General features: G+C 33.2%; 2 protein-coding genes across 2 annotated transcripts in view; both read left to right on the forward strand.

Annotated features, from left to right (window-relative positions):
• Positions 1 to 26,255, forward strand: part of kek5 (leucine-rich repeat, immunoglobulin-like domain-containing kekkon 5 protein) — a 215,680-nt gene that overhangs the window by 19,135 nt on the left and 170,290 nt on the right. The window lies entirely within an intron of this gene.
• Positions 9,712 to 13,388, forward strand: LOC149897327 (uncharacterized). The gene is made up of 2 exons (XM_090116935.1): positions 9,712 to 9,988; positions 10,952 to 13,388. Exon 2 carries the CDS (start codon positions 10,953 to 10,955, stop codon positions 13,320 to 13,322), a length of 2,370 nt encoding a protein of 789 aa, XP_089973061.1. The 5' UTR covers positions 9,712 to 9,988; position 10,952; the 3' UTR covers positions 13,323 to 13,388.

Here is a 26,255-nt window from a genome sequence, read left to right on the forward strand (position 1 = left end):
AATAAATTTGAAATCGATGACTTTAGTCAAGTGAAACGACATCATACTCAGCAATAAAGCGCTATAAATAAATAAACGAAGTGTTGAATTCCAAGAAGTTTATCGAATACCTAAGCAGAAATGTCAAATTCCAAGAAGTCTTTGTTATTTCGTAAAAATATATCGAGTTTTTGAAGGTTTTATTGCGAAAGTTTATAAGGATGTTTGCTAGCCAATCACGCTGAAACAACTGAACCGATATTAAGTTTAGGAAGTTTATCACACGGAATGGGACACAGGTTGCTTTGTAGAGGAAATTGGGAAAGTACAAGGAATGTTTGCGGTGTGAGCGACAGCCAAGTATCTACCTACCTATATTGAAAATGTATTTTATATATTTTTTTATGTTCAAATTCTAAATTTGGCTCTCAGTATTCGTTAATACTGAGAGAAAATGCTTTCGTAAATCATTATCCTTATGAAAGTATTTTATCTTGTAAAAGAATGAGCTTTTGTTGAAAAAAAAAATAGTGATAGGTAATAGGTAAATAACAACCAGAGCACATTTAATAAAGATTAGGCAAACCCATGGTCATTAAAAAATGGTTTTATTATAGTATTATTTTAACAGACCAGATTCAATACCAAATAACAAACAGACAAGGAAAGCTGTGTCACAAATAGGGCATTACAGTACCTGAGATCACAAAAACTATTTATGTCCAGTCGTCCAGGCCATTTATTAACTTCCATTGTGTGATCCCATTACGGTCATTGTACTCGCGGCTTTTGTTTGGGATATTGCTATAATGAGTTATTGCAGTGTCAAATGTGGAGTGTGTAATCTGAATGCGATTGGTTTTTGAGGATCTTTTGATAGGAATTTGGTATGGGTGTCTTATTTTGATTGTAGAAGAACAAAAATTGTGAAGGCTTTCTTCACGCTTGAAATGGAGATAGCTGCATCTTAATTCATTACAAATATAAAAACTTACGACAAATATTGTAATAGAACTGTTTTTACTAATTAAAATTCAATCATTATCTATACTAAATACTAATATTATAAAGCTGAAGAGTTTGTTTGTTTGTTTGAAAAATTATTTCGGTGTTAGATAGCCCATTATTGAGGAAGGTTATAGGCTATATATCATCACGCTACGACCAACAGGGGTGGAGCCACGGGGGTGAAACCGCGCGGAGCAGCTAGTTATAAATAAACATTAAGTAGAATGATATTAACATGTAATCGAAATTGGCATTGCAATTACAATATCAATTGCATTTTAGTTATTAACTCTGTAAAATAATTAATGATAAATTATTCACAAGGTAATGGTACAGTTATAAGAAACATCCTTGGTCTATTTAAGAGTTCTATTTAAGAGATCTAAACAGGCACATTCCGAAGCATACGCTTTAAATCTTCTTTATTCATAAATTCCTAACCCAAAAAACGCAAAGAATCATGAATATTACTCCAGAACAAATCGATTTGTTTCAACTCAGCAAACACCATTGTACTCGCTAAAACGTCCTCAAACACCTTCAATGTATCCATATCTGATAGCTAAGTGCTTCTTTGATACTGAGATAGCGTATTATGTGATAATACGGAATATTTCGAAGTTTCTAGAAAGATCGAGAATTTTTGCTTGCGCTATTATCTACTTATGGCAGTAAAGGATTCAAATTTTCGTTTATGGTATGACTAGCTTTCCGCCCGCGGCTTCGCCTGCGTTTTTAAAGAAAAGCCCGCATAGTTCCTGTCCCGTGGGATTTCCGGGATAAAACCTATCCTATGTGTTAATCCAAGTTAATCTATATGTGTGCAAAATTTCATTGTAATCGGTTCAGTAGTATTTGCGTGAAAGAGTAACAAACACACACACACACATCCTCACAAACTTTCGCATACTATAATATTAGTAGGATATTTGTTATACGTAAAAATGTGTAGATAGGTTATAAACTTATAAGCATGGGAGTGGCACAAAATGTGGCTAAATAGTTAGAATTACCTACTTCAGTTGTCTCTTTTTTGCTTATGATTATTGAATCATGCCATCTCATGTTATTTGTGCAGATAGACTCCTATTACTTTTTATTTGCACTATTTCTTTCGTTTATTGGAAATACATGTTCGTGGCTCAACGTAACTGATTTTCCTGATTTTCGCTTATAACAACGATGCATGTTGGAATCGGGTAATATTTCCATATAAATGTACCCATGAATAATTTGTAAATACCTATTACCTACATCCTAAATATATATATATATAAATACCAACCTGGGCACTAAGTTGATCCAGCCCGACTGCCGTGCATTCCTGACTCCACCTTTTCCCCCATATTACTCAACTCCGGTTGCATAGATCTTGCCCGGAGTGGCAACGGCGTAAATTTTTGGGCGACGTTGCCAAACGTATTCATGGAGAAATTGATGTACTCAACATTTTTATTGCTAAGATCTCGAACTTTATCGACTCCGTAACGGCCGAAATTCAGAAACCCATAAACACTTGTTGGCTCCGTTTTATATACCAAATCCAAAGTCGTATGTTGATCAGATCCATTTATATTATCAAAATTACAGCTTTATTTGATCCGACAAAACGAAACTGTATATTAACCCTTAACACGGCAAGCCCTGAAATAATGTACCCAGATATTTCAGAATTGGTTTTAGTGATAGTTATTGATTAAAAAATACTATAGTTGAGAAAAAAATAAAACAAATTTTCTGTAAGTAGGTTTTTCAGGATGTCCGTTAAAACGGCCTTTGCCAAGAACCCCGTATTCATTGCTGTCTCAAAAAACGGACAACGCTGTAATACAGCTTATAAAATAAAAATGAAAAACAAAAATATTCACTTAATATAACACAATTGAAAACAATTTCAAGTAGCATTTTATTGTTTTATTGTATCACAGTATTTTCACTATCTATTATAACAAAAAAATCTTCAATTTTAACTAAATACCTAACAAATGATAATTGAGCCCTCTCGAGCTCAATCACACTATTTAGTTGTATGGAATGTTGAATAACATTTATTATTTCGTGTCAAGCAACCTTTGGTTTCATGTAATACAGATAATAGTTAATGGTTTTTCTAAATGTGAAGTGATATTTGGCCGATGATTAGGACATTTAGACGAAATGCATGTGGAGGTCGAGGAACTCCCGGTTCTATTGGTAGACCCAACAGATTTAAGTGATCTTAGATTATATTCGTCATTTTGAACTTAATTAAAATAAAAAAAACTACATATAATTAAAGACTCTAAAGCAAGAAAATCCCATAAAAGTGATATTTTATTAAAGTACGAATCATGGTAACGTCCGTTTCTTGGGACATGCCAAATGGTTCTTAGTTACCTGTATCTACGGCACTGTCCCAAAAAACGGACCAGCTATATTTCGAATATTTTGTCATAGAATTTTTTGAATATTTCATAATCTTTAGAGCAAAAACAACATTTTATCTCACCAGAAAGTTAAATCAATAGAAATCAAACACGGAAACTATTTCATTAAAGCTATTATTGACCAGAAACACAAACCATCACTAATTCCGGGAATCCCTAAATTCAACAGTCACCTAGCACACGAATCAAATGTTCTCTATAATTGGCATGTAGGAGAAAAATAAAGGATTGTTATCGTACTTTCTCCAACGTAGTCAATTTTCTAGATTTTTGGAACGTTCAAGATTTACACGGCAATAAGTACATGTACTAAAAAAGTGACAGAAAAGCTTTAAGGGTTAAGTAACGTAGATTAATTTTTCGTAAACACTACAGTATTTGTTGGCTCCGTACACAAACATAGGTATTATAGTTAGGTAATGTTCCATACATTGCTAAATCCTCCTAGTCTAGACGAACTCGACTCCGTAACGGTTCAAATTTTGAAATGCTCAAACACTTCTTGACTCCGTTTTATATACTAAATCATAAGTCGTATGTTGATCTGTTCCATTTATATGCACTTGCATGACATTGACATGGGGATATGAAATTAGGGCTAACAAAAATTCTCCTGAGTTTTATGGAAGTTGAAGTTTTATTTAATCCGACAAAACGAAACTGTATATTAATTAACGTAGATTAATTTTTCGTAAACACTACAGTACATATTTGTTGGCTCCGTACACAAACATACAGTACTCCCAAACTGATAATGCGCATAGAAAAATTCGTCATTGTTCGGCAACTGTCATATTCCCCGAGCCTCCGAAGACGATAATATGTATAAAGAGTGGTTAAATGTATTTTCTTCATGCATAGTTTATTAGAATTATGAGTTTTATTATGATTTTATGGTAAAAGAGATAAGTAACGAAATTTGTTTCGATAATTCAATGTAAGTTAATAGCGAGGATAAGGATAAGATTGCGAATATATATTTGTTGTATTGATTTACTTGGAAAATTCTTAAGGTTAAAATAAGACAAAGTTTATATTTCAAAAAATGATTTTCAAGCGTTTACATTTAAATTGTGAAATCTAATCATTAAAATCTCAGTCCAAAGGATTTACAGAATCATGGATTATCTCTATTTCTGATATGGTAGAATGATCAGAACTTTCATTATGCTCTTATTAATTTTCACTTTCCCCACTACTATATGCTTCCTATGTAAATAATCATTTTACCGAAAAATTCAACTTTGACACAAAACTAAGAAGGGTATGTAACAGCAGCTCTATATAATTCCATACAGAGATAATACGTGCGGTCACCACCAATATATAAAGACGACTGACGGATTTTTGAATTTTTTGACTGACAGGCTACCGTCACCTATCGATCGAATTGTTTTCGATTGGGTATGACTCTGAATTGACTCCTATTTCTTTCGAACAAGGTGCAAGATGCAAGTGCACTGTTATGGGCACTTACGATTCAATGATTCGGGGTGATTCGGGTGTTTCTGGAAATACGATAATTAGCGAAGATCTGCATGCGCATTATTAATTTTGGAATACTGTAATATAGTGTGAGACCCATTTGTAAAAAAGTCTTCAAATAACGATTTTCGTGGGACTCACCTCCGTCATACGGACTACTGATATGCACTTAATCGGCATGTTTTTCTGAACACAAAAAGTGCGGTAGTCACTTCCTAGGGGTATGGAGGAGGGAGCTATGACGTATTAAAAGTGGCCATCGGGCCGTTCTATTGTGCGGTATATCTAGATAACAACTGGACCGATTTTATACTTAAAAAGGGTGTCAAATGTCAATTGAAAGATAATTAAATAAACATTATTTGATTCTTAAGATTCATTAATGTAAAACTAGTGCCAACTGAAATATTTTCAAAAATCCACATTTTATGAAATATGTATATATATTTTTTTTAATGTAAAAATCTCGGTAACCGTTAGAATTTAGCTTATTATAAAACATATAGCTACTTTCATCACCTTCCTAATGAACCTTCAATAATGACAATCGAGCAGTAAACAACGAAACTACAGCCATTAATTGAGCGTCGGTAGCGCCAAATTAGCCCTTTTTTGGTAGGTATGAATCATCTTGAAATTATCTTTAAATTTAATAAAATCGTAGGAAAGATAAACTGTACATTGAATATTTGTTTAAAAGAATACTTGGGGTGTGATCTACAATACATACCGAAGCCAAAATTATAGTTTTAGAATTTTTGTCGGTTTGTCTTTATTTCTGTCCGGGCTAAACTAAAAAAGTACTCTATGGATTTACTTCAAATTTGGAACAGAGATAGCCGAACAGAGATAACAGAGATAGACATGAGGAACGTTAAAGGGTTCGTTTTATCCTGGAAATTCCATGGAAACGGGAACTATGCGTGTGTTTTTTTAACTGTGGGCGAAGCCGCTGGCGGAAAGCTGTGTAAAATAATATAATTCTGAATAAAAAGTAGTTAGTTACGTCATTTTTTTTTTAATTTCCTAATATGTGAGCAGAAACATATTACATAGATAGTATTTTCAGTGTTTTTTAACTGACTTCAAAAAAAAGGAGGAGGTAAAATATTATCATGACATAGAGGCAGAGCTGATTTGATGATGGAATCGGATTACTACATATTATTTAGATGTGCTATTTATTAAACAGGTTCGAAGTCGGGGCCAAGCACTAAGCACTTAGTATTAAGCCCGTGCACCGACATCAAACCTTTTTAGTAAATAGCACATCTAAATAATATGTAGTAATTAATAATATCAAATCTTTTTTATTTTTTACTTTTCCGTTTTGAAGTTGGTTGTTTTTAACGTATTTATTTTTATTTCTAATGTGATCAGCATAATAAATAGCATAGGACAGCGCACTTAACTTGGATATTAATAATAATGGTTTTTAGTTAACTCAATACTCAATAAAAATTAATAAAAAATGTTTTTTATCTAATTACCATCGTCATTATTTTGATCAATATCATCTACATAATAAGACTGGTTTTAGGACATTTGTATCGGACGTGGCATATCCCTACCAAGCACTTTTGTTTCATGTCACTATACACAACGGGATAAACGGCAACCATCTTTACATTGTCATGATAATGTCACTTCGATAAACTGACTTTACTGATGAAGTAATCGGCAACAGTTTTTTGTCCTCAACCTTTCAGCTAGAGTCTATTAAAATGTTCGATTTAGGTCAAACAAATGGCTAAGGCCGCAAGCGACCAATGGCTGAGCTCGGTGGGCTCTGATTGGCTCATTTGAATCGGATCAACAAGAGCTAAAACGCAAAAAAGGTGGATTTGTATAAAAAGCACGTAATTATTATTATTACTGATGGTGACACTTGTGGCTCCGTTCGGATCCACATACGGACGGTGGTGTGGCAATGGATCAACAAATACCAACCGGATCAACAAGTGAAAACGGATCAAATAATTACTAACTATATGGCACGTTTGATCAACATAGTGCCCATGGAGATATCTATATATATTTAGATCTATAAATTTCACAACATTTGGTTGAAATTTCCCGTATATCGTCATAGATATTATGTTGATTTGTATTTCAAACATACAGCTTCACATCGAACGTTGAAACCGCAAAAGGTACAAACAATTTTAAAACCACGAATAACTAAATGAGAAACAATTGAAACAAAAGCCTATAAACTCGTAACTTTTTTTAATATTTATTTGTTAGTATTAATAATAGATCGCCGAAAATAAATATGTTATCACATACCTACTAACCTACATATACCTACTAAAAATATTATTTTACGCTTAATTGAAAATACCTATTTAAAGGTACCTAAAGTGTTGTTAATAAAATTCTTTTGATTATAATGGACTTCTCGTTTCCATCAAATCCTTGTTATTAAAGTGAAACTTTTATTACATCGTCTCAAACTTTTTGGTCTGTGTAGCGCTGTGGTGTAGCGCATGTCGCGTGTATCGCGGCTGCCAAGTAGGTATACCTACTCGGCAGCCGACCGTCACGCGACATGCGCTACACAAAGCAGTGTTCGGAACCGTTCGAACAGTTTCACTTTTACCGTGGTTTCATAAAACCACACAACATTTTTCTTCCCTAAAATTCATATTTAATCTTCAACAACACATGAATAAATGTTTTAATTTAGATACATGAGAAACAAATGAAAAATACGCCCACGCAATATCAAGGAACCTACGCACATTATAATGTTTTCCGAGCTTATGATTTTTTTAATAAATTTACGTCAGGTGCACCTTTATTGTTCATGTTTAGGTATCTTGTATGTAATGAGATTATGGTTTAAACATGAGGACTATTTTTAAAACAAGAAATTGTTAGAAACGTTGAATAGTGCGTTTTTTCATATATTTTGGACCAATACTATATATAGTACCTACTTAAATGAATATATCTCTTACGCGCAATATTCTGCGACAATTTTTAAGCTATTGCCAGTGGCGTGCATTCCATAAAGACATAAAGACACTGCCTACCCTACCATTTACCAAACTCTGATCAATATTTAAAATGCATAAATGAAATTCACAGCGTCATTAAATTTTATTAATTGCGCAATGTAGTTATGAAATAAAAATATATTTCAAATATATTTTAGATCCATCTATCGGTATTTTGGTAGCATTATTATCTAATTTCTATAACACCGGCTCGGCTCAAGTCACTATTCATGCGCTGCACTAGCGCCGCCACAGGACCCAGTACGTCACGGGACGGCAAAGACACAAACTATCCGTGTCTAAGTTTTTATATGTGTGCTCTGCGTGTCTACGCATATTTTATATGTGTGCGTGCCTATAAACACGGCACACTGATGTATTAAAACCACGCACACAAACACACAAGGTAGGCAGTGTCTTTTTACGAAGATATACGAATTAGGTACGAACCGAATTCGGAACTACATCGAAAGTCGAAACTGAAGTTGAATATGCGACCAATTTAAGAAGTGTGATAATGTATACAATTTTGTAGCGGTAAAGACCATATTCTGCAAATAGTATCATTATTCGTTTGTTTTGTTTTGGAAATAACAAACGTTTACTTTGAGGTTAAATTTGTTTTTTCAGAAAATTAATAATGTTTACTACGACAATTTGCAAGTGAAGTGTTTTGAGAGTAACTAAATAGATTATGTATATCATCAGTGTATTTTGTAAGATAATAAGGCATACCTAATTTAACGAAAAATTCTTATTTTTGTTTTATGAATAAACTTTTATCAAACAGAGAGTGATAGGAAAAAGGCCGATCTATAAATGGATCTATACCGGAATTTGTAATACACAAAGGTAAAGTTAATCATTAATTACATAATATAGAATACTAGTTAGGATATCATACCTACTTTGACAATTATTTTATAGATAATATGACCTATGTTCGTGATATGTTTTCCATTATTTTGCGGAAATACTATGTATCTCCAATCAAATACTGTAATATAATAATCAAGTACTGCAATATGAAATATTAGTTTTTATGACTTATTATCATTGCAATATTTCTGCCTACCCTGTCCAAAAACTCTGTGCACGCCCCTGGCTATTGCATAGCTTAAAAATCGCGGGCCTTGAGCGCGGGGACCGAATCGAGAAATTACGTAACGAAAAATCCTCACGCTCCCCACTCCGACGAGCGGAGGTGTGGCTTGAAGGCATAGCATGCAATAGCTTTACCGCGGCAGTCCCCGAGTGCCACACGTCTTTTTTAGGGTTCCGTAGCCAAAATGGCAAAAACGGAACCCTTATAGTTTCGTCATGTCCGTCTGTCCGTCTGTCCGTCTGTCCGTCTGTCACAGCCGATTTACTCGGAAACTATAAGTACTACAGTGATGAAATTTGATGGGAATATGTGTTGTATGAACCGCTACAAAAATATGACACTAAATAGTAAAAAAAAGAATTGGGGGTGGGGCCCCCCATACATGTAACTGAGGGATGAAATTTTTTTTTTCGATGTACATACCCGTGTGGGGTATCAATGGAAAGGTCTTTTAAAATGATATAAAGTTTTCTAAAAAACATTTTTCTTAAAGTGAACGGTTTTTGAGATATCAGCTCTCAAAGTCGTAAAAAGTATGTCCCCCCCCCTCTATTTTTATAACTACGGGGTATAAAATTCTAAAAAAAATAGAGGTGATGCATGCTAATTAACTCTTTCAACGATTTTTGGTTTGATCAAAGTATCTCTTATAGTTTTTGAGATAGGTTGATTTAACTGTAATTTATTATATCGTCGATTAAATGGAAAAATGACATTTTTCAAATTTTTTGGAAAATAAGATTATCACCTAAAACGAGTCTACTTATATGATTCTTTTATATGTAAAAACGACACTTTAAAAAGTTCACGCTAAGTTCACTAGATGTCGCAAGTGTCATTTCGATTCTCTGTGGTCATCCGCCATTTTGATTGTAGAAAAATGTCCCTCTGTCATTTGCCACCGGCCACGACACTGAACACACGTGCGTTTTTGAAGAAAAGTGACATTTCTAAAAAATTGTGTTTGGATAAGACTATAAAAGGTAAGAAATATTATAGAAAAATGTATTTCTTTGAGAAATTACCTTGTTACTTTGAAATTGAACTCCAACTATGACAATATCTTAAATAGAAAAAGGTCATTTTTTAAAATGTGACTACGTTTTGTGAAATGGAGTTAGTGAAACATGACATATTTGGACAAATTACATTTTTCTATATAGTTTTTGCAAATTTAGTTGCATGAAGTTTATCAGAAAAATGTCATAATTTTTAATATGACTGTGTTTGTTTATTAAAAATACTTTTTGTATGGATTTTGTAAAGAAATGTCGTTTATCTTGTAAAATTAAACGCATTTTATGAGATCTTAGCGTTAAAAGTACAAGTTAATAATTATTATACTACTAGCTTTTGCCCGTGACTTCGTTCGCGGGGAAAAGTTACTTTCGGCAGTATTTTGTTTTGACCAATAGAGGGCGCTATATGTCCGGAATAATTTTTTTTTTGTAATAAAAACTATCCTACTTATGTACTTTCTCAAGTTCCAAACTATGTCTGTACCAAATTTCACATTTATAATATTAGTAAGGATTAGGATTTGTTGATTCTATTGTTTTATAATTTTTATTTCATTTTTATATTTATTATACTTTTTAGGGTTCCGTAGCCGAATGGCAAAAAAACGAAACCCATAAAGATTCGTCATGATTGTCTGTCTGTCTCGTATGCTACAGCCATTTTATTCCGAGACTATAAGGATTACACAGTTGAAACTTTGTAGGTAGATGTATTCTGTAAACCGAAAAACGGAATTATTTAATCGGATAGGTCTTTAAATTTACCTGGAGGTTCTTAAAACCCTTCATGAGCGAGTCCGACTCGTACTTTTCCGGTTTTTTATTTGTGTCTGTTTTAGCAGACGTGGTATCAAAACGTAAATCATATTTTACAATTTAAAATTATATTACATCAATTGGCTTGATTAGTTTAATTCTTTGTTTTAGGATGAAGCGTGGTGAAAAAATTATAAAAATGATTATGTCCAAGGGACTTTCTGAAAATAATCTTGAGAAGAATGAAGAACAGATAACTAACGTATCTGAAGTAGTTGTCCAGGGCTATATCTCAGCTACAGAGAATATAGAACCATCAAACATAGTATCCACATCCAAATTTTGCGAGATTATTAACGTAGAGCCACTGCAAACTGATTTTAATTCCATACGCACTCCATTGAATAATTTGAATAACAATGTTCAGACGTCGAATCTTATTAGCAAAAATTCTTTTTCGGATTCACAAATTACTCCATACCTGCCGATTGATCAACCTGGGCCTAGTAGGATTATTGTGCGAACTCCCGTAAGTGATTCAGTATCAGAAGAAAGTACTGACGTTCTCCATTCCAAGATTTCAAGCAATATAATAATATCGGAATCGGATATATCCTCTGATGATGACGATAGTTGTTCCAACTCCATACCTGATAGTCAAAATGACTTCTCGCCTGACGATACAGATAATGACCCGGATTTTGTACTACGCGAAGATCTTGCAGTGTCATCATCTTCGGAGGATGAAACCGCTACAATTAATGATAATACAGTTCAGGATGGAAATGATAAAGCGAAGAAGGGCAGAAAAAGAAAAGCTGTTCCTGAAGAATGGAGAAAAAATAAAGCTAAGCTATTAAGAAATTGTGGAAAAGCGTATATATCGACATCGAAGTCACAAAAACCAATGCCAGAAAGACAAATGAAACCAACATGTACTGAAAAATGTAAACTGAAATGTTATAACAAGATTAGTGAGGAGAAGAGGCAACTTATTTTTATGAATTTTTGGAAACTGGGAGATTTAGATAAGCAACGTCAATTTATCAATAAACATGTAACTGCAATTAAACCGAAGTACAGATATATTCGCGAAGGAAGTACAAGAAAAGATTATAATCATGCATTTAATTTTGAAGTTGACAGAGATTTAATTCGAGTTTGTAAGACTTTTTTTAAAAATACTCTGGGTATATCAGACAGACCGATTAGAACAGTAATTTCAATGCAAAACTCTGTAGTTGGGGGTTTTCTGAAAGATGACAAAAGAGGCAAGCATGGTAAACACAATAAGCTTGACACTGCAATTATTGATGGGATTAAAGAACATATCAATTCTATACCTAGAATTGAAAGTCATTACTGTCGAGCTAGTACGAGCCGGGAATACATTGAAGGAGGTCTCTCTATTGCACAATTACATAGAGACTATGTTACAAAATGTCGTACAGAAAATGTTCCTCATGCTGATTATCAAATATATTACAATATATTTACCAAAGAGTTCAATATTTCATTTTGGTCTCCAAAAAAGGATCAATGTGAGGATTGCGCAGCTTATAATAATGCAGAAGATAAAGAGCCGTTAAAAACCAAATACGACTCTCATCTAGAAGAAAAAGATTTAGTAAGAAAAGAAAAACAGTTCGATAAAGAAAATACCAATGGAAAATGCATAGTTGCCGTATATGATTTGCAAGCCGTGATGCCGTGTCCAAGAGGGGATGTTTCTAATTTTTATTATGTTTCAAAACTAAATGTTCTAAACTTTACTATTTACGAACTTGGATCGAAAGACGTGAACTGTTACGTTTGGCATGAAGGTGAAGGCGGAAGAGGAGTCAATGAAATTGGATCCTGCGTTTTAAGTTATTTAAGAAGCCTGCAAGAAAATACTAAGGATGATTTTGAAGTTATATTTTATAGCGACAACTGTTGTGGGCAACAAAAAAATAAATATATGATTGCAATGTATATTTATGCAGTCACTAATTTAGAAAATTTGACGGCTATTACCCACAAATTTCTAATAAAGGGCCACTCACAGAATGAAGGAGATTCTGCACATTCTGTGATAGAGCGTAATATTTCAAGATCCTTGAAATCCGCACCTATTTACGTCCCGGAACAATATATTACTTTGATTAGAACCGCTAAAAAAAAAGGAAATCCATACAGAGTCCATGAACTAAATCATGAAAGTTTCTTTGACATTAAGAAAATCGCAGACGGAGTTGGATCAAATTACTCAATTAATGAAGATAGAGAAAAGGTAAAAATGGGGGATATTAAAGTTATAAGAGTGGAGAAAATTCACAATGATCGATTCTTTTACAAGTGTTCCTATAAAGAAGATAGCTTCAAAACTATAATGGTCAAAACTCGAGCTAGCAAAATAAAAAAGAATAATTTTAGTTCAGAATTACAACCGCTGTATTCGTCAAAATTACCTGTATCTGAAGGTAAGAAAGCAGGTATACTTACACTTATAGATAAAAATATAATACCTAGATTTTATAAAAACTTCTATGAAAATCTGTGACTTCATTGTTTTTTGATATTTTTCTATTTTACCATTGTTATTTTTCTAGAAGAGTTTTGTTTATTTTAGACTACTTTTAATTGAGAAGAGACTGAAGTTTTAAGTTAATGCTTTAATTCTATATTTTTGGTAGTATTTTTGTTTTTGGATTTTTAATTGTTACTAAAAATCAAAATAATGGTACCTCTATTTGATTTTTAGATAAAACTTTTTATTAATAGAAGACTTTTATTTTAGTTTACTGAAACTAATTGTTCTTTTCTTTTTACAATTTTTTTTAAGTATGTTAAAAAAATAGCTTTAAGTTTAAGTTTGATCTCAATAATATTCTAGCCATTGATTTATATAATTAGACAGTGTTAATTTTAAGATAGGGGTTTGTTAAAATGTTTTATTTCATTATAAGTAATTTTAAGTGGATTTGTCATCCTTTATAGATCTCAAATTGTAAAATAAACTCACTTAATAAAACAATTTTTCCATTATGAATTTATTTTTTTTAGAAAATCCGTGCTTGTCATATTTTTTTTTATGTAGAAAAAAGACACTTCTTGCTAGAAATGATTCTATTTCTAAAATAAATAATTAACACACACACCACCTAAATCCCCTCGTAAATACCTTCTAAATGATATATGACACTTCTATGTAAATATAACACTTTTATAGAAAAACGAATTTTAATGAAACTAAAAAATTCAAACGGTTGTACTGTAAAATTTGTACTTTTTGAATAACGTCATTTTTCTATTTAACCGACGATATTTGCTGCTACGGAACCCTTTGTGCGCGAGCCCGACTCGCACTTGGCCGGTTTTTATTTTTAAATATGAGCTCAGTCAACACCTACTTCCAGAAATCACATTGACTATTCATACAGGCAAATATTGTTCTCTTGATCTCTTCTATAGAAATTTGAAAAAAATGTATGAAATAATGGAAACCGTTTATTATAATAAAAACTTTCGATTTATAAAATTGATGGCATTTGGTTGTCCAAATGTTACATTTACATGATAGCATTTAGTGTTTCACGAATTGAACATTTCAAAAATGCTTTACAAAATGCTCTGGGTATGAATTTAAAAGTTATTTCAAGTAAATGTCTACGTACTTATTCACATAATTATACTGCAATGTTTCTAAATAACGTTTTACTGAGATTTGTAACAAGTAAAATCGATTGTGAGCATACCAAATTAATAAAGTAAATCTATATATCTTATTATGTATATAAAATTCTCGTGTCACAATGTTAGTCTGCATACTCCTCCGAAACGGGTGGACCGATTCTCATGAAACTTTCTGTGCATATCGGGTAAGTCTGAGAATCGGCCAACATCTATTTTTCATATGTACCACGGGCGAAGCCGGGGCGGACCGCTAGTAATATTATAAAGCTGAAGAGTTTGTTTCTTTGTTTGTTTGAACGCGCTAATCTCAGGAACTACTGGTCTGATTTGAAAAATTATTTATTCTTTAGATAGCCCATTTATCGAGGAAGGCTTTAGGCTATATATCATCATTCATCACGCTAAGACCAACAGGAGCGAAGCAATGCGGGTGAAACCGCGGGGCACAGCTTGTATAATATATGACTTGTATAATATATAAGCTCATACTATACTGACAAAACCGAAGATCTAAGATGCAGGATGTAAGCTATATCATATAACATGTCAACCAATAAACAAACGAAATGCAATCGGAAATATACAAGTATTTGCTGAGCGTATCGCACAAAGGAACGGACAGCAATGTGTACGAACCCTATACCGTCTCGAGACAGGTGTTCAGAGGAGTTGGGGGACATGGTAAACGAAATTTAAACTACAAAGCTTTATATTTTAAACTAGGTTTTCGCCCGCAGCTTCGACTGCTGCGTCTAAAATCTAATAAATTATTTATCAATACCTTCCGCTTGAATCACTCTATCTATTAAAAAAGTCATCAAAATCCGTTGCGTAGTTTTTAAGATTGAAGCATACCTACAAAGCGACTTTGTTTTATATTCATGTAGTGTCTAGTTTTTCGACCGTAGCTTTGCCCGCGTAGTCGAAGATAGAGTTCCTGTCCCCGGATTAAAAAATCCTATGTGTTAAACCAAGTTACAATGTGTGCCTAATTTCATGAAAATCGGTTCAGTAGTTTTTGCGTGAACAAACTAACATGCAAACTTTCTTATTTATAATATTGATTCAGTTTTGGACGTGTGTTAGATATTTCTGTGTTGTAGGTGTTTGGTGTTTTTAGATTTCTAGAATAAAAGTCAGTTAATAATGTAGTACCTAGGTAGGTTATTGGAACTGCAATAATATGATAGTTATATTGTAGACATTGCAAAAAGTTTTCAATATTAACAACATGATTAAAATTTGAATATGTACATATATTTGTGATGATGTATATACTTCCAAAAATGATGTGAATCCATGAAAAGACGAACAAATATCAATATGTACGAACCCGATATCGTCTGAGACAGGTGTTCAATGGAATTGGAAGAAATGGTAAACGAATTTTAAACTACAAAGCTTTATATGTAAATTCGGTTTTGGTATGTGTGTGGATTTTTCTGTGTGCTGTTGTAAAGATTTCTAGTACAAAAGTCTGCAAATCGTTTTGTAGGGGATGATTGGAACTGCCAAATGGCCCTTTGCGTAGTTTTAGAGGCAAATGAAGCGACTTTATTTTATTTTATGCTTGTGACTTTTATCCAAAAATTATCTGAATCTATGAAAAGAGGGATAAACAAGCATCTTTTCATTGAGTCTTTAAATTATAGGCTAAGAGAACTTAAACTCATTGTAATCAGATAACGATGAATGATGATTCTTCAATGTGAAAGATAACAGACGATTTATATTGATTTTTTTTTTTTTTTTTTTTTTATTCTAATTTAATTTAGGGACTTTGAGTCAGCGATGACTATGTCAGTCCCATAGTATATGCTATAAGTTTAACTTAACTAGCCTACTAATATCCGTCGTGTGAATATGCAGACCATCCTAGCCGCCTCCGTATTAGCGATTTATATTGATGAAATATTAAATTGAACTACCTACAATGAATAACGTTACATTTTTCTAAAACATCATCATTCAATATTCAATTGAATAATAAATTCAATACAATTGGGCACACGATACACAATTCAATTGAAATCTATTGCATTGCATTTTCAGAACAGTTCATTCTGTTTATTTATTGGATTTGTCCATACGAAGGTAATGCCTTTATTTCTTCAAATGGTCTAAAAGAAAGATAATGGTGTTCAATTCTTTTTTAAGCGTTGTTATTTATCAGTAGTGACGAAAAAGGTTTTACAGGTTTGCATGTGGGATACCTATATTTTGTACACATGTACTTACTTTTTCTTGCTTTGTTATATTTTTTCTATCGTAATTTACGAAATGTATGTTATAATACCTTTAAATGTTTAGTAATGTTTATTTGGTTAGGTGTTTTGGTTAAAAATCTTTATTTTGTAGATTATCAGGATCTAAGACTACTATATTGTAGTCGTGTAACTTTGAATAATTAGCTTGTTAACAATCATAAACATCTTGTACTAATGAGACTGTTTTCTATTACACAAAGCTAATAATTTCAAAGTAACGGAATAGCATTTAGCATTCCCCGCAACTACTCCATTTGCGAAACTTTCTCCAGACGATTTGTCATTTTCCCAACTAATTTAAACGTCCCTAATTTATGCCAACTGTCCGCAGAGAAAACAATTAAATAGCACTTCACAGTATCCTGGTTTAAAGATTAGTGCTTTAAGGAGTTCTAAAGTCCTGGGTTCGATTCAAGATAGGACAGAAAATATTGCCTAAATATTTATGGAACAAAGGAACAGATGTTACAGGAAAGGCGATTGAGGTTTTATTGTGTATAAATAGTTTATCAAGTGTGGCTGTAAACCATTCTTCGTAATATATGACGTCATGAACAGGATGAATTACGTCGTTGTTTTTGTATATTCGTTGTCCATTCATTTATTTAGGCTCTCCTCAAGACTGGCTAGAAGTAGTCATGTCATATTAAATGGCCATTGATTCCAATTTATGGTAAAATGCTTTTAAGACTATAAAAGAAATATATTTTGCATTTATGTCACTTGCTTTGATAGTAAAATCATAGAACGAAATATAAAGAGTACAAGTAGACTTCCCGTTGACCCAGAATCTAGAAATTTTGGCAAGGAGCAAGGTTTCGGGCTACAAACAGAGGAAAAATAGTAAAATTTGTGCTCTTGTTATTATTAACTTTGTAAGGAAACCGCAGAGCGCGAATTGTATTCGTAGTTTATGTTTTATGATGGAGCGATTTAGGATAGCCTTAAACCCCAGCTTCGCATGTCGTAACAAAAGTGAGTTTTAAATTATTATTGTAAGAGAGAACTGAAACAAAATTGGTTGGAAGTGGAACTATTTGTTTCATTTATATATCGTCTTATATTTTTTTAAATCTTCTTTACTAGACATAAACCAAGGTCCTTCGAGTCCTTGCTTTAGCTACGTATTTAAACAATTAATACAATACCTTTGTAATACATACTGGCCTCAACTAGACAACTAGAGTTACAACCAAGGACTAACCAGTTGTAGAATATACCTACTTATAGGTAGATACAATCTTTTAATAGATATTATGCACTAGAGGGATAAAACCCATGCATAAACCAGCCCCCCTAGACAAGTGGCTTTCTATTAGCGTAAAGTTGAATAGAATAGATTATGAATGTATGAGATTGACGTTTGATTACGACGACGACGACGATTGATTACGTCAATCTCATACATTCATAATCTATTCTATTCAACTTTACGCTAATAGAAAGCCACTTGTCTAGGGGGGCTGGTAATTTCTGCAAAATAGACATTATTAGGTAGGTATTAAAATAAATTTAGCAATCTTTTAGTGTTGGTTTAGATCTTTTAACTATACTTACGTTTAGCTGCACATTAAACAAGTAGCCTGATTAGGTCCACGTCATCTTTAGTATAAATAAATAAGCCCCGGGCCATCGGTTCCAAGCTTAGGAAATGCTTCATAAATATTAAAGTGGCGTATCGGCCAAATATGAAGATATTTCCAGCTAAATAAAATAGAAGCTCATACATAAAGATTATTTCGGATCTTGTTACTTAACTCGGTAACTGGGGCCGTATTATAAGCATTGTTTGGGTTTGATGAAATACTCTTTGTTTTGTATGTTTATGTTCCTACTGGCCTGGATTTGTTTGGGTTAAATCGAATTTTGAGTCGAACTTAGAGTTTGGTGGTCAGTTGGGATAAACATACGTATTTGTATGTTATCATTACTAATATCAATAAGGATTTAATACCGAAAACAGGGAGTTTTCTAGAGCTGATAGTTCTAAGAATTATTCTCATTCCTAAGGTAAAATATATTTAGGTACAGTTCGCTTAGATATCTACATAAAGAAGCATAACTGCATAACGAATGAAGTAAAGCAGTTTAATTTCATGTATGAATGATGTAAACTTACTTATGAACGTATGAATATAATTTACTATCTCAAGCTTTTCAAAACAGAAGAAAGAGACACAATATATGTACTTACTTATTATTATCAAAAAATATTACCATTGTTAAATAATGGAACATTTATCATACATTTTACTAAATGTCTATTAATTAAGGGTCTTTTAAGCATTAAAATTTCGCCCATCCGACAAATTCCGATAAATTCAACTTGCAAGGCATCTCAAAGAATGCATTAGCATTTCTGAAGTGAACTGAAGGGGTCTGGTGAATGAATAATCGTCTTTAAATGGGACTATGAACTGGCTATCAACTGGTATGGGTATAGTTGGATTTTAAACTACTACTACTACAGTACTATTAGTGAAATTATAAATGCAATATGCTGTTAACAGAGAAGTCATAACGTTGGGGAGTTAAGTTCCAATATGAGAAGTAGGACTAAGCTGTTTTAACTTTTAATAATAGTTTAAAACGCAAAAATAAATTGTTATTAAAAAACCATGAAATCGTAAGTAAATTTAAATTGAATTCACATAACTACTAAGACATTTCAAACTATAACGAAAAAGTATTTTATGAAAACTAGAAGTAATAGTTAGTCTCTTAAACTCATCTTTTCCATTCAGTTTTAGCTCATATTAACATTCAAATAACAGAGAAATCGACAATACGACATTTACACAAATCGCAGTACTAATTAATTATATTTATCTCCAAACATAAGTAGTAAATAACTCGTAGCATGTGCAAGCACCCTTACAACCGGTGTAAAGAACGTTTGAAAGTTAGGAGTTTAATTAAAAGCGAAGCTAAGACGGTAATTGCTTACGACTGAGACGTTCAGTTTTATTCTTCTTGACTTGGTAGTGGTCAGGAGTAAGGACTATTTAGTTTTATACTGCTAGGAATTGTATTGGTCAGGAGTAATGGGCCTTGTAGATTGGTTAATAAAGGGTAGAAGTTTGACTATAGAATCTATACTTACTAATATTATAAAGTAGAATGAGTTTGTTTGTTTGAACGCGCAAATCTCAGGAACTACTGGTTCGATTTGAAAAATTATTTCAGTGTTAGATAGCCCATTTATCGAGGAAGGCTATAGGCTATATATCATTGCGCTAAGACCAACAGGAGCGGGGCCACGCGGGTGAAGCGCAGCTAGTAAGTAGTAAATGTAGTAGTATAGGCATAGATAATAAATAGTTACTACGTAAGTAGTTTGACAGATTTAAACACGAGTTAGTGCAATGCATTTTTATTACACGCTTTATATTAGCTTCACCTGTTTGTTTGTATGTTTGTAACCGACTTCTTTGGGCGCGATTTTGACCCACTTTAAACGGTCAGATTTCGTTCAAACTTTGTAGATTTATTGAGGACCGATGACAATACACTAATTTGATAAAATTTTCTATTTTTTAGTTCGGTTTTCTATAAAAAGCGTGTTTTTTAGTTTTTTTAAACTATTATTATTCACAATATAACATACATTCGAGACATCAGTGTTATTCGAAAACAAGGATATTTGAATATGTTACAATAAGGTATCCACTTTGTAAGCACACCACATAAGATGTAATTTAGTTACATGATCATATGGGAACTTTGACTTACCTACAACTTGTAGATATTTTTGCGAGATATCGGAATGCGCTACAGAAATTGATACACTTATTTCGATATACAGTGTAGGTATAATTTAATTTATGATGAGAATGATTGCTTCTTCGAGATACAAAGAGCTTCAGTGAAGTTAAAGGTACAATTACGCTACCGAAATTTGGAATCAGCTACCGCGGGCAGTGTTTCCAATGAGTTACGATTTGGGGACCTTTAAGAAAAGAGCGTACACCTACCTTAAAGGCCGGCAACACACTCGCCATACCCCTGGTATTGTGGGTGCAAGTGGGCGACGATGATCATTTACCATCAGATGACTCGTCTGCTCGTTTGCCTGCTCTTCACATAAAAAAAAAAAAAAAAAAAAATTAAGATGTTTCACTTTAATTATACTGATTGGATAACACGTATGAATGAAAAAACATGTGTTTTAGTTGATAGTTAAATACCTACATTAAAAATTCACAAACTAAAGTCCAAAGGTTTAATTTCTTAAGTATATTAGTGTAGTAGATACTTTCCAATGAATTGATCGTATTATACCTACCTTTAAATACCTATTCTTCAACTACAATACATCAATTACATTTAACAAAAATTTTAACTTTTAATCAGATTTAATTTTGTAACAACACGTGCCAAACAAAAGAACAAACTTCTCAACACAAACAAAGTCGAAGTATTTATCAAGTAAACAATTTAAAGCAGAGCAATCCACTCAAATTAATTAGATATCTGCATTACCACAGTGTAAAGCAATAGAATCAATACTAGTTTCAGTTTAATCAGTTTGGCGTGGGTTAGATTTATTATCTACCCTCTTGTTAATCGTAATTTACAATGGACGATAGTTTATCGATTTTTTGTTAAAAAGAGATGGTTTATTTTATGTAGTACATGGATTTTTTTTGTATGTTTTTAGAGCTCATTCAGTGATTGGCTTATAATTTTTATAATGTATTTATTTTTTGGTAATAATGACTTTTAGAAAGCTTAAAATCTAGACTTCTACGGAAACTAAAGAAATTTTTTTATGAATTACATCGGAAATATTTTACACTAATAAGAATAATTTTTGGAAATCCCCACGTATTATGAAAATCGCAAGTAACTCAAAAATAGACGAACAGATAGTTACAATGTGTAGGTACTAGGTACCATAAAAATGTCCTTACATCAAAGGACTATTATTACGGAACAGTAACGAAACATTTTGTTTTAAAACTACCTGTTTTAATGCTTTGTTCCAAACGCCACTAAGCACAAAACAAAACAATATGGCAAATTCGAAAACCATAGTTTAGTAAGCAGAAATGGCCGCATACATCGTGAATAAGCCGCGCTTTGCTGCAAGCCAAAATGACCCTATTTACTTCCAAATTACAATATATAATCCCATAACGATATAGTAAACCTGTTATGCAAAAGTAGGCTTTAATTATATAGGGTTAAGTCAGCTCTGTGGCAATGAAATTATGACATACGTCGTTTTGGTTTCGTGTAAGAAACCGGTGTGACGGGTGTCTGGGCTGGAGCAGCGTATTAAAAAAATTGCCAAGTTTAAAGTTTACGCGATTCCGCTTTGCTTTCTAAATGTGCAATTATCGTAAGTAGAACAATTTGTCATTGTTTTAAATGATTAATGATTATTTAATTGTTTTGTTATCGTGGTCGTGAAGACTCTAAACACACTAGCCTATTTGTTTTCGTTTGTTTTACCGCGAGTGTCATTTGAAAATAATTAAGAAAATGTGTCTTTTAGATGGGCATTATCGGATACATATGCGGGAATTTAGTTATAAAAATTCCTTAGATTTTAACCAATGTTAAAATGTATACTTTAAAATATGGTAATAAGTAATTTTAAACGATTATATTCGTTAATTTTAACGCGTATAATACCCACTCTTAAATTTCATAACGCTTCATAGTTCATACTAACCTCGCGAAGAAAAAATTAAAACGTTGTTTAAATTTCTCACCAACATAAACCAAGATTAAGTTAAATGTCTAACTTATCTCAAGGGATTAATTCGGATCAATTTGAAATGCTAATTGCTGTTACACGTTATGGCATACTTATTTTATCCAAGTTATCAACTTGATGTGGTTAAGTTAACTTGATGGTGATTCGTATTGGGTGACGTTTGAATTTGAAAAGATCTTATTTGTTACATAGTCGTATTTGATTTGAAACGAGTGTTGTTTTTTCAGTAATGTAAAAGTAGGTACCTACTACCTAGTTAATTTTCTGAATTTTGTTAAATTTTATATTTTCTTCAGAGTTGAAATAATAATTAATGTGTCTGTGAAATAGGGCTACAAAACTGAGCGAAATATTATTATTTTTAATTCGATCAAATTATCTATTATTCTTTATGAAAGCTAAGCGATTTTATTCAGTTTTAATACGTGTCATCATCATCACTAGAAAACCTTACGATATATAAAAAAAGCAATGAAACAGTTTTAGTAACGAAAACCTACACTACCTACATATCTAATATCTGAATACCTATACCTGAATGTGAAACTACAAATTACTGAGATATTACTATAGGCTCCGTAAACTAGCGTTCTATCTAACCGGTACATGGATTCGTTTCAGCGCTATAAATATCGGAATGTTTCTATTTTATTGCCACTGGATGCACTACAATGTTATAGGTGGGGCATTATTTTTAATTACAGTACTGATGGGATTCTCTTAGGTATGAGGATTGAAAATATTTGTTACTTTGAACTATAAGTTAAAATGAATAAGGGAGTAATGTGAAGAGAAATATTTAAATTTATCTTTTCATTGTATTATTTGCAACGCATTTTACGCATAAGGCAGGTACTATAAAAAATTACATTAGAAATGTTGATATTTTATCATTCGAGTTTCGCAATTATTAGTAATGATATCAGCTAAAGAGATATAAAGTGAATCGTCAAACTAAGAACAGTTTATCCAGACTAATTTTGTTTATTTACTAAATTGTAACTCCTTCAAATAAATTGGTACAAAGTTTGCGTTGCAATATCATTCTTCAAAGCTTCTACGAACTCCAGTATTATGTAAACAATATACCTACTTTTAATTTACCCGGGTAATACCACGGGTCAGACGTACCAGGGGCAACAATGAAGTGTAATAAGCTAGGTATAGTTAGCTTTGTCTTAAAGACTAGATGAGGGTAGATTGTGTCTGTGATAAAAAATATGCGGGTAGAAAGAGTTTTAGTTGTGTATGTGTTTAGATCTCTTTTTTAGAGTATAAGTATTCTTTGGTTTAGATGTTGGTTTATTGTAATAACAAGTCATGAAAATGTTTTGTTAACAATTATAATTATTGAGTACAATTTTATGGTATTTAATTAATGTTTTGTTTTTCTTTTTTCACAGGTAAGGACCAGTGCAAATAAAATCGATGATAGTATATTTGGAATACTTCAGGTATTATTCAAAGTTTTATTAGGCCTCCCCCACATTGGGCGTAGGCCGAGCGTACGCGTTTCCTGAGCGTGCTGCCGGCGTCGGCGCGGCGCGGACGTCGCGTCAGCGCGCCGTCTGTGGGGCGCGGGCTACGCGTAGTCCAGCGCCGCGCGGGCGCTGCGTGAACGCCGCGCAGACGCCGCGCTTACGTCGCGTTCCATGGGCGTTCGGCCGCCCGTGCCCCCCGCACACATTCCATGAGTGCGAGGGGCACGGCGCGGGCGGCCGAGTGCTTTAGACGCGACGTCGCGTCGGCGCGGCGCTTGCGCAGCGCTTGCATAGCGTTCGATGGCGCGACGCCCGCGCCCCACAGACGGCGCGCTGACGCGACGTCCGCGCCGCGCCGGCGCCGGCAGCACGCTCAGGAAACGCGTACGCTCGGCCTACGCCCAATGTGGGGGAGGCCTAAATTTATAGCAAATTGTTATAACGATCATTTTATACATTAAGTAAATGTACAATTCTATCTATTTCTATAGCTATTATTTTTATATTGTTTTATTAGGTAAAAATTTGGTAAAAGGTAGATTTGGGCAGTCTACGAAAGGACGAAATGACTCCAATCCAGTATAGTCTATTATTTACAATCCCAGATGAAAAGTTTATCAAATAAGAACGCAAAACCTTATGCTCATTATATAATACTAGCTGTGTCTCTCCTGTTGGTCTTAGCGTGATGAAATATAGCCTAGCCTTCCTCGATAAATGGGCTCTAACACCGAAATAATTTTTCAAATTGGACCAGTAGTTCCTGAGATTAGCGCGTTCAAACAAACTCTTCATCTTTATAATATTAAATATAAGTATAGATATATTTATGAAAATCCACAGCGTTACGTTTCAACAACGATAAAGATAAAACAATCATTCACAATTTAAAACGAGTTAATTTTTCCGACTCTGAACCTATTCAAATAAAGTAATTCAGACGTACATTTGCATATTCATAATGTTTGCTAAAATACCACAGCCAGTTAAACAGAGTACCGTTGGGTTTTGGCGTTTGACCCGATTTTTAGGTTAATCATCGTTTTAGATGAATCAAATGCTTTTTGTATGGATTTGTGACTGTTTGCTTGGTATGACGCGAATTAACTCATGCTTTGTTATCATGAACCTACCTTATTAAAAATAAAAGAAAAGTTATGGAAAAGGTGCGAAATTTTCTATGGTTTTGATTTACTTTGCTTTATTATAAGACTAAGAGGTTTTCAGTCTTAAAATATTATCTACAGAATAATCTAAAACACTTCTAAACTGCAAAGCCGTTTGCCCAGTCGCATGTGAAAGAAACATACCAATATTCCTTTATATGTATATTCATTCTTACAAACCATACTCCATTTTGCGCAATTGGGTAACGTATAAATTGTTACAAATGTTCGGCTCAAGAGTTGTAGCGAATTGTATACGGTCTAGAGAGCAATTTAGGAATCCGGTGACACAGTTAAGATGGTCCAGTATCGTGTATCGGTCCTAAATAGCTGTAAATAGCCCTATTTAGTATTTGTGGTATGGCTTCCGCCTGTGACTTTGTTCGCATTGGTAGTACAATTAGATAGTATCTATATACAAAAATATCTTGAAAAAGTTCAATTTGGCATAGAAAAAGTACCTTAAAATAAGCTTACTGTAATAGTTCGTATTTTCCTGATTTCGATGAAATATTATTTTTGTTATATTATTTTTTAAATAGTGGCACTATGTCATGAAATTTAAGTAAATATGAAAACGAAACTAATTGAAGAAAAAAAAAACGTAGCCACTTTTTTGTATTAAATATAACACTTATTAGTTATTGTCACTTAACATGTGGTTCCGTATAATAAAACTTTTACTTTATATATTCCGTTTAAACCAAGTTCATCAAATAGACCATCATAATGTCCACTATCAGCCATTTTCCATTAGTTCTCGAGCTCAAGGGTGCTTCATATTTCATGAAGGTAATGTCTTCAGCGCTTGCATGTGTGGGGCTTTTGCTTTGACGGTAGGTACTGTGATGTAAATTTGTAGAGTAGACTAGTTTTGCGCGCGGTTTTGTTCCTGTTTTTGTATAGTATATTTTAAAGTGAAACTTTTATTACATCGTCTCAAACTTTTTGGTCTGTGTAGCGCATGTCGCGTGTATCGCGGATGCCGAGTAGGTATACCTACTCGGCACTCGGCAGCCGACCGTCACGCGACATGCGCTACACAAAGCAGTGTTCGGAACCGTTCGAACAGTTTCACTTTTACCGTGGTTTCATAAAACCACACAACATTTTTTTATATATATATAATTGTATAGGTTTCCCATGAAAATTTACGTTCTG

This window comes from Colias eurytheme, chromosome 26 (genome assembly GCF_061535395.1).
Source record: "Colias eurytheme isolate Ceu_HAF_F1 chromosome 26, ilColEury1 Martin Lab GWU primary, whole genome shotgun sequence".
Taxonomy (NCBI): Eukaryota; Metazoa; Arthropoda; class Insecta; order Lepidoptera; family Pieridae; genus Colias; species Colias eurytheme.